Below are 17,130 nucleotides of genomic sequence, written 5' to 3' on the forward strand. Positions count from 1 at the left end.
AGCTCTCCACCAATTCTAGAGCTAAATTTCTTCCACTAGTCCCAACAAACTTCCTTGTTCAAGTAACTTGATTGGGAGTCTTGAACCATTGACCGAGCAGATGTCTTCCCACAGTGGCAGACAAGCAGCTGCCTGAACATTTTTCTTCAGTGATTCCACTGTTGAGTGAGCTCTTTGGTGGCTCGGGGTTTCCAGGGTCTCCCCTTGAGCAATGCCATTCGCTCCCTCCCTTTGTTATTTGATACTATTTGATCCCCTTCTCTGCCTCTTCCTGCTTTCCTATCTACTGGGGCAAACAAAACTTGGCCAAGTAGATGGTCCAAATTTTGTAAACAATTTAATCTAGTTGCCTTCTATAGGTAACTTTATTTAATGTGTTTGTTTAGGTATATATACAGGTACTGTGATATGTGTTTTGTCTAGCATGCTGTCAAATTGGTTTATAAATAAAAGTGTTCATAAATTAAATAAGATTAGTCAAAACTTATTAGTTTGGAGATAATGTTATGTCTTCTGAAATTTGACATTAAGATTTTCACCTTGGTAAATCATTGATGATCATAGGCTTTAAAATGGTTAACATGGCTTTAAACAGTGACTAGATTTGCACAGTATCTTGGTTCTTGGAGATAGTCTACATAAAACTATTGAAAGTGAAAGAATGGAATAGATGCTTAAATAGTGAGCTTATTATGTGGTTTAAAGTCTTAAAATGATAGAATGATGCTTATCTTAGAATGCCAGTGTCTGGTGGGCAGTTCAGGATTTCTTACTTCCTAGTTTTATATAAAATGTGCCAAAAAATGGATTCTTTATTGGGAAAAATAATTTTGTCTAATTTGGAAGTTATTAAAAGACAGGTCCAAAATATGAGGGAACCAGTGAGTAAAAAAGAGAGATGGAGAGAACATCATAAATAGAAGATTTGTTATTATTTTGCAAGGAAGGATATAAAGAAAGAATAATTTCATAAAAGAAGGGATCTCGTATAGTAAATTCTTGTCCTAAAGTAAAATGACTGGTTATTTAAGAAATAAGCAGTATAGAACAAGTCAGAACATTCATGCACATTCATGCATGTTATAGATGATCTGCATAAGTCTTGATACAGTTTGTAAAGATGAATGTATGGAAGTATTAAAAGGAAATTGTCTATAACAGACTTTTTAGAAAATGGTTTCTGTGTCTGAACCAAATTTTCTTAAGGTATTAATTTGCTAAATTACCAGAAAATTTTATTTTCAATCCTGTGATCTATTTCCTTTGAAATCTTCTCGGATTCATGTAGCTCTCTCCTTTATCTTTTTTGTTAGCTCCTTTGAATTTTTTTACTTTGATTATGACTGCTGTTGTGGCCTAATGCTAAAGTATTTTATCTTAGAGGTCTGTGGGAGCGGTATTATCTCCCAACATAGCTTAATTGTATGCTATCAGTGTTCCTTGATGTGTAACCTCATTTTGGCTTTTGGTTTTTTAGGGTTTTGAGGCTTGCAGGTGCCTGCCCAACTCCATTCCCTTTGGCCTATGGATTTTGGTTTTGTTTTTGTATTCACCTTTTTTGTTAGGGTGTGCTGAAGGCAGTGTTGATGCCAAGCTTTCATTTTGTCCTGTACCAATGCTAGAGTAGGTGTGCTGCCTGCTCTGCGTCCATCGTGTCCCTTGGTAGGGCCCCCAGAGCCAGAGGACTTCAAGTCAGGGGAATTGTAGCCAGCTGGATGTTTTTAGCCAGATGAGAGTAAAAGTGGGCAAGTACTCCTTGGCAGTCACAGAGCTGTAACCCCACCAGAGCTATATCACTGCCTGTTCAATAAAACTGTTTTCTTCCACCTCTGGCTTGCCTTTCAATTCTTTCCTGGGTAAAACCGAGAAACTTTACAGGCTAAGATCCACTTTGGGGCTTTCCTGCCAGCATCAAATCCACACTTTTTTTTAGAGAAACCATCAATGATCCCTTTTCCTAGAGAACAAGTTTAAAATTCCTTTCCCTAGCACTCAGTCCTTTAAAATCTGTCTTTCTCCGAATGTTCAACCTACAATCTAGAAACGATTTTATGTCTGATTCTGCTTCTATCAACTAATTCACTGATTTCTTATATCCTTATTTTGGGAAAGGCAACATGCTTCTCCTAGTAGTTCACTTCCTTCTGCTATCCCTTCTCTCCCAATTTTCACATGTCCATAAAACTCTCATATTTCAAGACTTCTTAACACTTACAGAAGTTTATTTGGCACCTCTCTTACAGTAGACACCACTTTCTGTTTTGTAATATATTATTTATGGATGCATCATATCTCCGGTACCTCTACTGAATGAATGAATGGTATCAATTATTTTTATTAAGCTTTGGGAAAAAATTGGTGTTTCACTATTGCTTTCAATTTTTAACTAGTTTTTCTAAGACTTGTTATGTTGCCCCCAAAACTCACTGCTCAAAAAAACTGTAATCTAAATTAATCAGTATGCTTTATAGACTCAATGAAAGCAAAACTGCTAGTCTGAAATAAGGCTAGGTGAGACTGGCAAAGGTACTTTTCACTTCCCTATTAAATAAGACATATTTTACCCAAAGTCAATGGCCATGTCTATGTCCTTCAGAAATACTCCTGTTTATATAAATATTTCATACATAGTATACAAATGTTATGATTACTTTGGCTAAAAGGAGTCTAGGCATGCCTGGGCCAGGGGCACAGCAGTTTACTGTTTCAACATATGGGCTCAAAAGTCTGACAAACCAGCTGTGAGTCCTTTCTTCCCTCTTACTAGAGGTTTGTAACCTTGGGGAATTTAATTAACCTTTCCATAGTCCAGTTTCTCATACATAAATGAGTACAACAGGACCTTCTTTTAATGCTGCTTTTGAAATTACTCAAAATGCTTCTAAAGCACCTAGCACAATAAACCCAATAATTGTTCATTATTTATTTATTTTAACAAATGATTATTACAATATTATAATTATTTATTAAAATACATTATAATATTGATCATAATTTATTGTTATTCCTGACATTACTATACCTGTGTAGAAGAGCAAAAGGGTCAGAGTGAATTGTGGATAACAGTATGAGAGAGAAAAGCAAATATCAGAGGTCAAAATTTTATAAGGCCTATTACTTTTTGTAAGCTGTATACAGAACTGATTGAAAATTATCTGGGACATATATGCCCTTAATCCAAATTAATTGTGTTGATATATTCCACTTTTTTAAGTTTACAAGTATTATAATCTGAACATTCCAGTGGTTATAAGAATATATTAAGGGTTATTCCAATACTGACAATGCATTGTAATCAATCATACCCCTCTACCTATCCTGCAAAGGATGAAGCCATACATTTTTAAAATATGCTTTTGGTTTTATTGCTTTAATTCACCAGTCTTTAGTTTTTCCATATGTAAACACAGGAATTCTCCCCCAAAGCATCAAAGATGAATCAGACAAAATCAGCAAACATTTCCTGTTTAATAAATGAATGCATGGCTATAAGGAGGAGGTAATTTAAAAAGCAAAAAAGGAAAAGGCTGACACAATAGCCTATTGTCAAACATGCAAGAGAGCAAGGCCACCTGTCCTCCTGGATTTATGAGAAGAAACCTTAACCTCCCTGGCAGCACCAAGAAAAATGTAGAGATTTTGAAGTGAAATCATTGGTCAGCAATTCCACTCATTTTCTTGATACTCACCAATTCAGAGCAGTACTGGGGGGGTATGAGGAACAAAAGTGAGTAAGAGTAACTTTGCAAACCTTAAAATGCCAGAGAAGGTAATAACTGTCTTACTAATTATCTGCAAGCAGAATGATAACTAGTAAATATTTTCCAGGCTAAGATTTACACATATTACACGCTAAGGAGATCTGGAGGGTGTAGAGTGTCTCTAAGAATAAAGACAAAACATTGAGTTTTCAGAATGTGTATCTCTGCACTGGTATCCAAATGAAAACACAGTACTTGAATTCCAATGCAAACTAGCATTTACCAATGACAGAATTATTTTGTGAACTTATACTATAACAACCAAAGCTTGTTCCATTGGTTGTAAAAGTTCTGGAAGACATCTTTACCCTCTCTTTGCCTTATTTCCTCATATGTAAAATAATAATAATAATGCCAACTTTACAGATTTTTTAATGAGAATTTACTAATGTAGCACTTGTAAATAATTTACAATAGTTGATACTTAAAAGTATTACTGTGTTATTTACTAATGTATGTATCTTTTTCTATAGAATTAGAAATTCTTGCTCTGCTATTTTTCCCCTTTTTCAAGTAAATTTCATTTCATTTCCTATGCATATGTCATATTTTTAAGGTTCAGAATAAGACAAAAAAAGATAGGTTTCCTTGCCTTCTAGAATATCATGTGAAGTTAATATTGAGTATCAACTTGATAGGATTAAAGGATGCAAGATTTTGTTCCTGGGTGTGTCTGTAAGGGTGTTGCCAAAGGATATTAATATTTGAGTCAGTGGACTGGGAAAGGCAGATCCACCCTCAATTTGGATGGGCACCCATCTAATCAGCTGCCATCGGGCTAGGATAAAGCAGGCAAAGGAAAGTGGAAGAACTAGACTGGCTAAGTCTTCTGGCCTTCATCTTTCTTCTGTACTGGATGCTTCCTGCCCTCAAACATTGAACACCAAGTTCTTCAGTTTTTGGAGTCTTAGACTTGCACCAGTGGTTTGCCATGGGCTGTTGGAACTTCAACCACAGATTGAAGGCTGCACTGTCAGCTTTCCTACTTTTGAGGTTTTGGGACTTGGACTGGTTTTCTTGCTCCTCAGCTTGCAGACGATCTATTGTGGGGCTTCACCTTGTGACTGTGTCAGTCAATACTCCTTAATAAACTCCCCTTTATTTATACATCTATCCTATTAGTTCTGTCCCTCTAGAGAGCCCCAACTAATACATATCATAACATTATGTCCCTTTTGCCATCTGTGATAAGAAACCTCTGGAGTTTCTAAGCAGATCCCTTCCCATTATGTCATCTCTGTAGGACCATTTCTCATCTCAAACCAAATATTATCTATAGACTAACTGGAAGCTAGATAATAAAGTAGTTGGTTTTCTATAGGCTTATTTTCTTAAAGCTAGAAGCAGATAATAATTCACTCTGGACTGGTATGATTTTAAAAATCATGATTCATATTCATTTCATATTACATATTACAACTGAGGCCCAGAGAGATTAATCTACTTGCCTGAGAATATAGGCCATAAGTTGGGGAGCCAGGACAAGGATTCACTATGTCATAATGCCCATACAAATCTACCACATGCCCTCAAATTTCCACAAAGTGTTTGCAGGTGCACGGTGGCATCATTGGCCTTTTTAAATACCTATACTCTCAAATACCTATTCTAACCCTGCCACAGTAGGAGTGGCACCACTTATGAATTTGAAATGTTTTTGGTGCATTTTAATTCCAGGTGGCATCAGAGTGGCACAAAAGAGTTAATATCATCCCCTAACAAGTACTTACCTTACCCAAGAGCAGTCCTTTAGAAAAACAGAAAAACAAATCATATTCATGGGTCTATATCTAATATTGGATTAGGTCTACATCATCCCATAAAGTCCCTGAAATCGTTTCTTTTTTACAGCATCATTCAATAATTGATGTGTAAAATGATAATACTGATTCTGTAACAAATATTCCATTACAGTCCATAAATTTCATCTTTAAAAAGGAGATGATAATGTAATTCATTTTAGAAAAATGTCCATTAAAATGACTGTTTTATTTTTTAAGTTTGATATTTAGAGTTCAATGATGTAGCCAACTTCCTACTGAACAGTTCCTTTCAGAGGCCTAACAGGCATCTCAAATTCAACATGTCCAAAATAAACTCAATGTCTACCCTCAAATCATCTCCTACAATTTTCTTTCTCTCAGGAAATTGGATCAAAGTCCTGCAAAAATCCAGAGATCTGACCTTGAAACTCCCTTCTCCTACATCTGCCAGCATCAAGCAAGTATCCAGCTCTTTTATTCTCATATCTTAAATGCCTCAATTTTACCTACTTCTCTCATACCTCATTTAGCACTATTTTGCTCTAAGCAGGCATCATTTCCTACACAGAATACATGGAATACTGCCACAGCCTCCTACCCAGACCCTCTGGAGAGAACAGCTCTTCTCCAGTCCATTCTCAACATTGTATCTACAGCAATCTTTCTGTGACACAAGTCTGATCCTGTTTGTTTTGATTTTTAAGTCCATTCAGTGACTTCCCACTTCTAAAATCCATTCAGTATATATTATTCATTCATTTAGTTACCCATATAATGAAAAAGACACATCAAATCCATATCCAAATCAAGTCTAGGACTGTAATAATACTCTACATTAGTCAAAATGTTCACCCCCATCTCATACCCCAATCTCCTCCACACAATACAGACAACCTCCTAATTCCCATATTCATAATTAGCCTTGCTTGGGTTCTGTAGTTTTATTGTATCTCTTTATATTCTTAAATTCTACCATTTTTTAAATTTTTGTTATTTTTAGTGTTTTAAGCATTATTATACTATATATAATCTTTGAATGATATAACTTTTTTCTTTTTTACAATTTTATTTTAGATTCAGGGATATATGTACAAGTCTGTTACATGGATATATTGTGTGATGCTCAGGTTTGAGGTACAAATTATCCCGTCACCCAGGATGTGAACATAGTACCCAATAGGTACTTTTTGTACATAATTTGCTATCATATGTTCAAGATTCAATCATGATGAAAGTCTCTGAAGTTCATTCATTTTAACCACTATATAAGATTTCCTTCTACTGATATACTAACATTTATTCATCAACTTTTCCACTAATAGATTGGTCGGTCATTTTCAGGCTTTATTTGTATGAATAGTAGTGCTATGGACATTTTGTTTATGTAGAAGAAATTTTCTTGGGTATATGACTGAAGTGCTGAGTTATAGATGAATGTCTGGATTTCAGAGATAATGCCCAACTGTTATCTGAAGTTATTAAAAATATATATAGACACATCACCTTTAGATATTGATATTATCAGCCATTTTTAGTTTTTGCCAACTAAATATAAGTGATACCTCACTTTACCCAGATCTGCATTTTGTCAAGTACAGCTGCTGTTAATTATATCTTCACAAGTTTATTTCCCATATGCATTTCATTTTCTATGAAGTGTCACCTCATTTCTGTTGCCTGCTTTTTTCTATTGGGTTATTTGGGCTTCTCTTATAGAAAAATTTTATATATACTTGATATATACAAAGTTATTTATATATACTTAATAATTTGTCAATTGTTTTCTTTAAATATATTTTACAATTTTTAACTTCTCTTTTTACTTTCTTTAAGGTACATTTGAATGAACTAACTTTCTCAAGTTTAATATAGTTAAATTTATCAATATTTTTGTGGTAATTTTTTATGCTTTAAGAATTTTTTATTCCAATGTCTTATAGTGGTCTAAATATTTTTCTGCAAAAGTTTTAGTTTTGTTTTTGACATTTAAGTCCTAAACCTAAAGTTTTTGACATGAGTTAGGCATCTAATTTCATCTCTTTCCACATGGATTACCATTTTATTCTCAGTTCCACTTACTGAACACCTCTCTTTTCCCATTGATCTGCAGTGCCTCTCTTGTCATATATTGAATGTTCCAAACATATGTGGTTTGACATCCGAGGGCTAATTCATTTCCTTCAGACAACTTGTCTCCCCCTGTCCTTCTCTGTTCCAATTATATAGCCTTAATTACTCTACACTTTAAGAGCTGTTACTTGTCAAATCTCTACTCTGTGTTTTTCTCCCTTATAAGTAACCTGGGTTTACTGGAATCTTTATCATTTCTTTAAAATTTTAGTTTTTTTTTTTTTTTTTTTTTTTTGCTTTTTACTAGTTATTTCCTACTCTAAGGCTGTGAATCTCAATTTTAATGTTACAGCCTTTCTGAAGGTTCTTTTTTTTTTTTTTTTAAGATGGAGTCTCACTACATTGCCTAGCCTGGACTCAAACTCCTGAACTCAAGCAATCCTCAACCTCAGCTTTCTGAGTACCTGGAATTACAGGCACAAACCATCATGCCTGGCTTCAGAAGTTTTATCTAAAACTCTAGATCCAATTTCCTCTTCTTCTTCCTAATCCTAATATCAATTTTGTTTTGTAATCATTTCTGACTTATTTTACCTTTTTAGTTTAATATATATTCAGTCATTCATTGCATAATTAAAGACTTGAACATAAAACCCAAAACTGTAATAACCCTGGAAGACAACTTAATTAATACCATTCAGGACATGGGTACATACCAAGATTTCATGATGAAGACACCAAAAGCAATTGCAACAAAAGCAAAAATTGACAAATTGGATCTAATTAAACTAAAAACCTCTGCACAGCAAAAGAAACTAACAACAGAGTAAACAAACAACCTACAGAATGGGAGAAAATTTTTGCAAACTACGCATCTGACGAAAGTCTAATACCCAGCATCTATAAGGAACTTAAACAAATTCACAAGATAAAAACCGTTAAAAAGTGGGCAAAGGACATGAACAGACACTTCTCAAAAGAAGGCATACATGCAGCCAACAATCAGAAGAAAAAAAGCTTAACATTACTGATCATTATTTTAAAATATTATAGGGCCACCATTACATATGCAAGCAGTTGTTGACAAAAAAAATTACATGGCACATGACTACACACAGACACACACACACACACACACACACACACACACACACAGAGTCACATAAATACATACAGAAAGAGAAAGAGAAAAATGTTTACTATATATTTGACTTTAAGCTCCATGGAAGGTGGGAGCCTTGTTCCTTTATGTTCCAAACATCAGGGACCTCAGTTATATCCCCAGGATTTGCATACAGTAAGAACTTACTAAGTAATTAATTGATGAGTGAATTAATGAATGAAAATATCTCAAAAATTAATAGTATATGCTAATATTGGGTCCTTAGGAATTTTTTAAAATTCAGACATATAAAGGATCTTAGAAGCTGCCTAATCCAAAACCTTTGCTTTTATAATGGAGATGCACAAGTTCAGAAGAATCTTTTTTTAAGTAAATAAAAAGCCTGTTTTTAGCAGACTTCAAACATGAAAATTTCAGTTAGGTACACTTTGCACAGCATCATCTGCTTACAAATAAAATTTTTTGAATACATGGTGCAAATTCTGAAAGTAAAATTCTGAATTAATAAGTCAAAATTGAAAATGAAATTAAAACCCTCAAGTCTATTTTCTATTTATTCAAGACAAATAATATTAATGTAAAACTAAACTAGTACAATGGACTGAATGTTTATGTCTCAGCAAAATCATATACTGAAATCTTAACTTCAGAGTAATGATATTAGGAGTTGGGGCCTTTGTGGGGGGTAATTGTGTATTAAGATGGAACCCTCATGAATAGAATTAGTGCCCTTATAAAGTATGCCCCAGAGAGGTTCCTCAACTATTCTGCCATGTGAGGTTAATGGGAAGACAGCTGTTTATAAGGAACAGGTCCTTATCAAACATTGCATCTGTTAGCACCTTGATCTTGGAATCCCCAGCCCCCAAAATTGTAAGAAATAAATTTCTGTTCTTTATTAGTCACCAAGGCTATATTTTTTAACAAGAATGAACTAAAATAACAAGTCTTGTAAGCAAGGAGAACAATAGTGTAATTTTACAATTTAAGTAAAAAGAAAAGTTATTACTTTTCCCTTCCATTGTTAAATTTCACATTTTGAGATTTAAGACCTAAGGAGCATTAAGGACATAAATCAGCAAAACTATACCTCTTTGTTACATGCAGAAAAGGCTATCAAAGTTTTGCTGAATCAGATTATAACATTTTTTTTTGTGACCAACCTAGATGGTTTCCTTCAACAAATGACAGAGTGATCATTCCAAACTGATGTAATCCATCAAAAACACTTTTTACTTTCAGCCAAGCAGTAACTCAACTGATTCTGACAAAGAGGCTGAGAAGGCTGATGAATTGTGGGGTTTTAATAAAAGATCAGCAAATCATTCCCCATGTTCATCTGTTAAAAACTGATGGACTCATAATGTTCCCTTCTCAGAATAACTGTAGTATCAAGGCATTAAAAAAAAAAAAAAACATGCAAGCCACCTAAGCGGGTCTAGAATCAGTCACTTCCAAAGTATTTTTTAAAATTATTTGTATTAGTCAAAAACTAAAATGATTTATTTTTTCTAAAAAGAAAGCTATTCAGAATTTCTTCAATTGAATAATAGTATTTTTGCAATCTAAAGCAAACTCAACATGTCTAAAGCACTCTTTGAACAAAAATTAAATTTTAGAAATGCTCTTCTGTTTTCCTAAACTTCATATAATCTGATAGTGTTAATGAAATTCTGCTTATTATTTTGTTTAATAAATAATCTCTAAAATATCTATAACATTAAAAGCAGATTACATTCATTAAATAAATGAAAATCTCACCTTGATAATTTAGATTGACTTTTCTGAAAAGTACAAACATTTCATCAAACTTCAATTGAAGTTTGCCTGTTGTCAGATTTATGCAGAAAACTTTTGCCAGAGAATATGTTAGTTCAATGAGAATAAAACTAATTTTGAGTACTCTTACACTTTAGAAGTATTCCATTTTCTAGGAATATTTTAGAAGTATATTTATAGATCTTGAAGTCAACAAAAAAGAAAGCATAAACTGTTTGGAATAGCTTCACAGAAAACAAATCTCTATGCCTTTACTTGATAAATAACCATTCATACACATTATTATGTTTATATTCATAGTCTTTGAAACTGGTCCCTCAAGAGGAAAATACTGAATTAAAGTAATTTTGTAGTAGACTTGAAATTATCTTTTCACTTAGCATACAGCCAGCAATCTGGTGAATCTGAATACCACCATGTGTTTTGTTTCAAAAATTAGTTGTTTTATTTCAACTGTTTTAGAAGTCTTTAGTGGTATCATTCATGCACAGTTCATTTGCTACAATCGCCACCTGTCTCACTTCAGTATTTTTTCCGTTTTATGTTATGTGCTTGGTCTTTAAAGGCTTTTGGCTTCTCGGAGCCTAGATTCAAAATTCTGCCCAGTTTGAATGTTCACTAAACTGTGCTTTTCATACAGTCATAGAACACTGGACTTTATTAGGTTGAATGGTATCTTAGAAGTTAGCAAACTCTACTCATTTCTTCCAAGAAGGCAACAAAGACCAAGAAAGGTAAAGTAACTTCTCCATGGTTTAATGTGCATTAATAGTGCTGCTAATACACTCTTCTAACTCACTAAGGCAAAACTCTTCTGATTCTGAGGTTTCTTATTTTGTCAAGTCACCACTCTTCTCATCTCTATAAAAACAATATTTGCTTCATGAGCACTTACCCCTCAATGCAGGCAGCAGAGATCGCTCCTTCTTCTCATCACATTTGTTACATTCACTGAAGTACAGCAGTAAGAAGACATCAACAAGAACCCACATCAGTGAAGTGGCTAGAACCACCTTGCAGTAAACAAATCTCCTCATGTCTTTCCTTGATTTCTAGTTAACACAGAGATTGAAGACAAATGCTACTGTGATAAATCCAAGCCACACAGGTGAACTCCAAGAATAAAGCAGGATGCATTCCACTGCATTAAAAAAGAAAAGAAAATTTCATTAATCGTACACATGTGCATAAAGAACATATAATATGAAATGTATGACTTAATGGATGTTCTCAAATACATCAGCACTCAAGCCTTCAAATCCAAAATTAAAAGTCTAAATAAATGAAAGTTGATAGCAAGCTAGCTGACTAACATTTCAATACCTAATACTAGATCTGCCACTTTTCTACTAGGCCCTTGACAAACTATCTGATTTCTTCAAGTTGTATTGTAATTACCTTAAAGTCTTATCATGATATTCTTTATAGCATCAGGTTGTCAAATAGTGCAATTCTGACTTTACTCTAATTCAGTACTTCTGACTAGCCAATAATATTGAAATGGAAATCATCTGGGATACAAGATATTATAGTGACTAAGAGCTGGCCTTTGCAGACAGACACGTCTGGGTCTACACATTTCCTAGGAATGGAAGACTTTCTAAGCCATACATAGTTTCCTCATATGTGTAATGAGGACAGAAGTGCCAAACCTAAACCTCATTTGTTATGAGGATTACATAAGATGATACTTATAAAGCATCTTGCAGAACAGATAATTATTAAAATATAAAACAAAGCTGGGCATGGTGGCTCACGCCTGTAATCCCAGTACTTTGGGAGGCCAAGGCAGGTGGATCACATGAAGTCAGTAATTCGAGATCAGCCTGGCCAACATGGTGAAACCTCTCCCTACTAAAATTACAAAAATTAGCCAGGTATGGTGGCACATGCTGCAATCCCAGCTACACGTAAGGCTGAGGTAGGAGAATCACTTGAACCTGGGAGGTGAAGGTTGCAGTCAGCCAAGATCACACCATTGCACTCCAGCCTGGGTGACTAGAGTGAAACTCTGTCTCAAAAAATAAATAAATAAAAATAAAATAAAAATATATATATAAAAGAAAAAAATTGTCCTTCAATTCTTAAGTAGAGAAATTACAAGACACAAATCAAATATTACTTAGCCTCGAAAATCCCACCTGATCTGCACAGAAAATATCCACAATAGATGTGTATTTAAAATAGATAGGAAGTATCCAAATAATTTATCAGAGGAGTAAATCATATTAATATAAATGATTTACAATTATTGAAGCAAGAATTCTAAAGGGTATAGATATGTACATAATTATTAAGAGATATTATTCAAAGTACAGAATTAACACATTATACATATTTGTTTTATTTATACTACATTGAGCATTTTATTTATACTACTACATTTGTTTATCTGGTTAACTAATTTATATCTATAAAGTAATTAAATCAGATGAAACATAATCTGATACCATTTGTCACATTTCAAATAATATCAAGTAAAATATAAACTTATTAATGACAATGAGATAAGTGATGAAGTTTTGACAGAGCTATCTGGGGTGAACAGAATTAAGTACAAAGACACTTGAAATACTTCATAAACGTTTGTCTCAAAAGAATAACATCAAAGTATAATTTGCTGAGCACAAGCTCTTTAAATTAACAGCAGCTGACAGCACAAAAAAGCAAAAGAAATTCTGTTGCCTGTTATAACCAACCTAAACTAGCAAAAAATTCAAAATCCACATGAAATGTCAGTTAAAAAATAATTATTGTAACAGATTTTATTTTAGTAACTACAAAAAATTACATTTACATTTGCTCAGAATATATATATTAAAAATGGAGAGATATATGTAAATCTAAACATGGATTCCATGACATTTGGGTTTTTTTTTTTCTTAGAAAAAAGTGACATGTTATTATATACTTTGTTTCATTTCCACTTTAGTTTTCTATAAAAATGATCGCTAAATATTGGAAATCAGCCTGTAAACTTGATAATAAGGGATTAATTCTCCCATATTTATTTCCTGTTACTGTGTCCATGCTTTTCTAAATTTGAGATATGAAACAATTTAAGCTATCAAATTTTCTGTTTTAGAGCCAAAGATAGGGTATTTTCAGTTTATTGTAGAAAATAATCCCATGGAGAAGTACATAAAACACTGATGGTCACTACCTGGCTATTCCCAAGTTTAGAAGGAGTACCTTATACTTAAATGATCCTGGAAGATGTAGACAGTACCATCCCTGGCTCTGTCATCAAACAAAGGGATGACTTTAGGTAGGTATCTTGCTACTCAGTGTTTCATTTGCTTATATTTCTTGCCCCATCCATCTCACAAAATATTGTGAGATTTAAGCAGGATAAAGAATTTAAAAAATTGTTTAAGAAAAATGAAGAATATTATAATAGAAAATCTGAAATCACTTAGTATTAATTAAACATTAAAATGTCTAAGATAAGTCATTTTCTAATACGAGCCTAACAGTTGAGGTTATTGAGAATTTAATTTAAACCTTAGTTATAATAAAAAGTCAAAATTACATATTATTGCCACTTCAAGCATTATTCAAATTATCCTAATTTCATAGCCTGCTAGCACTATATATTAAGACATTAGCATGGAAAAAAGTCTAACTATAATATTTCATGTGATAAACTAAGTTGCTGTTTCAACTTCTTATCTAATTATGAAACAGACTCTCCTTATATTTTTTAAGTTTTTAAATTTTACCTGTATCTTGAAAACAGGCTAAACTTTATCCTTCACAGAAATCTAATCCCCTGGTACTTACAAAATAATAATCTCATATATTGTATTTCAACATTCCTCTTAAGAGAAGAAAACTTAGCAGAAAAATGGTACTTTAAACACAGAATAGGAATCAACATAAGCACCGTTGGTGGACCAGGTTTATTTAAGAGAATCAGCATCTGTATTATGTTTTTGTTCTAGGAAACCCCTATTTATTTGTAAATATTGTTCTGTTTCTCAAACAGTCAGAAAATCCAAGTTCTGCAATATCCCCTGGCTTGCCAAGCCAATGTGGAGCATGACCAACTTGCATAAACTACAGCCTTTTCTATCTAATACTATTACCCTTTTCCTAATTGTTTTGAAAGCATTAAATAATGATATCAGCAAGACTGTCTATATTACAGGATTTTTACTTGAAAATATGTACCATATTTCCTATCTTTATTAGAAATTGTTTTAAATATAAGAAATAAAATCTAGATAAAGTTTAAGGTTTTCATAACTATGTTGGTAAATAAAGAAGAAAAAATATTTGGTTTTTGCTTTGATTTTTTATTTGTTGTTGTTTTTTAATTAGAAGGTTATTACTTAGGGAATTTACTTGTTATTTGACATATTTTTAATCTGTACACATAAACATTCTTTTGTAGAAAATTGTGTAATTTGAGCAAGTTTTTTCGGTCTATTTATGAGCTATACTTGAGGTTGCCAATGGATCCCAAAAATTAGTGTTTAAGGCTGCTGGTAATGCTTCCAGAAGTTTCAGGCTCTCAGCACACTTTGAATATTTTAAATAGTTATGCAGGAGCTTCTGTGAGCTGATGACCAAATAATTTTGTAGTTGGTTTATGGCCTGATAAATGTAGTAAGCATTGAAAAAATACCACAAATTAGCTTCAGATCTAACTAATAAGAAAACAGATCTTTGCATGAATAAAGATAAAAAATTGGCCAGGTATGGTGGCTCACATCTATAATCTCAGTACTTTGGGAAGCTGAGAGCAGTGGATCACCTGAGGTCAGGAGTTCAGGACCAGCCTGGCCAACGTGGTGAAACACCATCTCTACTAAAAATACAAAAATTAGCTGGGTGTGGTGGTAGACGTAATCCCAACTACTCGAGAGGCTGAGGCAGGAGAATCACTTCAATCTGAAGGGTGGGGGCTGCAGTGAACTGAGATCATGCCCTCGCACTACAGCCTGGGTGAAAGAGTGAGACTCCGTCTCAAAGGAAAAAAAGATAAAAAATTAACTTAAACCCAGGAAATCCACTCACAGCCTAATCCAGTGTCTGCTGTAATAATCACATAACACTAAAAGATAAACTAAGAGACCAAGAAGCCAACAAATATAATGCTAAATAAATGCCTTTTACTAAAAGGTGGTAGAGAGAAGCAATAAACAAAACTAAAACAAACAAACAAACAAAAAATGCCTTCACTTGCATATAAACTAAGGGAAAAGAGAATATTGATAACACAAAATTCAACTCTTAGGAGAACCTAACATAGGCTATAAAAGAAAACATTTCAGAGTTACACTGTCATGATTTGAGTCCAGGTTCCAACACTCATTAATTATGTACCTTGATTCAAGTTCCTTAAATGTTAAAGCCTTGGTTTTCCTATTCATAAAATGTGAACGGTGGTAGCTACTTGTAAGGCTGAGTACAGGGATGTAACATGCAACCTCTTATAACAGTGCCTGGCACATAAGAACTCAATATATATTCATTATTAGTAGTAGGAGTAACACATATTATTATCATCAGAAACATCATTCAAAGAGCCAGAAAAAAATAATGAGGATTCTCCTTGCCCACCCTTGCAGAAGCACTGCATGTTCAGTGTGTAGGTGTTCAGGGTATTGGAGAACAAGAGCACCACAGGAACTATTTTAGATGTAGTTTCTAATGTGGTATGAGTTACACAAGGTTTTACAACAGTGAAAACTCATTGAACTGTGCACTTAAGATCTGTGCATTTCACTCTCTGTAAATTATACCTCCCTTTTAAAGGAAAAATAGGATAAAATGACTATGTAGGTATCACATAATTCCCTAGTATCATCAACTTTTGATTAATTAAATAAATTAGAGTCACAAGTTCATCAGATAAAAGAGCTTCTACTTAATGCCTTTCTGATCTCATTTCCTACTGTTCACACCAGTCACTTAGGTATCCTGGCTGTTCCTTAAATATGCTAATTAGTAGCTTGCCTCAGGGCATGTGCACTTGTGCTTTCTCTGCCCAGTAATATGTTCATGGCTCCCTGCACTTGTTTCCTTCAGATCTTCCTTCCCGCTCAAATGTCACATCACAAAGAGCCTTCTTTTCAGCCCATACAAAACAGCACACATACCTTAGTCATTCTCTATCTTCTCGCCCCACTTAATTTTCCTTTTAGCAATTATCATCTCCAGTTTATTGAAAAATTAATTCTTTGGTTTGTTTCTCATTTGATCCCTTTCTTAAATGGTAAGCTATATGAGAACAGGATTACACTTCTCTTACATATGCCCTCTCTCACTCCAATATTTTTAAATTTTAAAACTCCAACATTTGTTGTTGGATGAATTGCCATTGCCCTTCACATTGCAAAAATTCATGGATTCAAGTGCTAACTGCCAGTATCTTACAATGGGACTATATTTGGAAATAGGGTATTTGAAAAGGTAATTAGACAAAATGAGGTGATGTGGGTGGACCCTAATCTAATATGACTGGTATCTTTCAAGGAGGAGATTAGGACACAGGAAAACCATGTGGAGACACAGAGAAGGCCACCATTTTCCAACCACAAAAAGAGGCCTCAATAAAATCAACACTGCTGACATCTTGATTTTGGACTTCTAGCCTCCAGAACTGTGAGAGAAAATAAATTTCTGT

At 33.7% G+C, this 17,130-nt stretch overlaps 1 protein-coding gene across 6 annotated transcripts in view; it reads right to left on the minus strand.

Moving 5' to 3' along the window:
- GALNT13 (polypeptide N-acetylgalactosaminyltransferase 13) overlaps positions 1-17,130 on the minus strand; it is a 598,306-nt gene that overhangs the window by 513,910 nt on the left and 67,266 nt on the right. For all 6 annotated transcript variants that reach the window (XM_021665899.2, XM_021665898.2, XM_064382748.1 and 3 more), the window contains exon 3: positions 11,392-11,637. In XM_021665899.2, the coding sequence (XP_021521574.2) occupies positions 11,392-11,533 (142 nt within the window). In that variant the 5' untranslated portion in view covers positions 11,534-11,637. The remainder of the gene's footprint in view (positions 1-11,391; positions 11,638-17,130) is intronic.

Source organism: Aotus nancymaae, unplaced genomic scaffold (genome assembly GCF_030222135.1).
Source record: "Aotus nancymaae isolate 86718 unplaced genomic scaffold, 86718_ANA_hifiasm-v0.15.2.pri h1tg000029l, whole genome shotgun sequence".
Lineage (NCBI taxonomy): Eukaryota > Metazoa > Chordata > Mammalia > Primates > Aotidae > Aotus > Aotus nancymaae.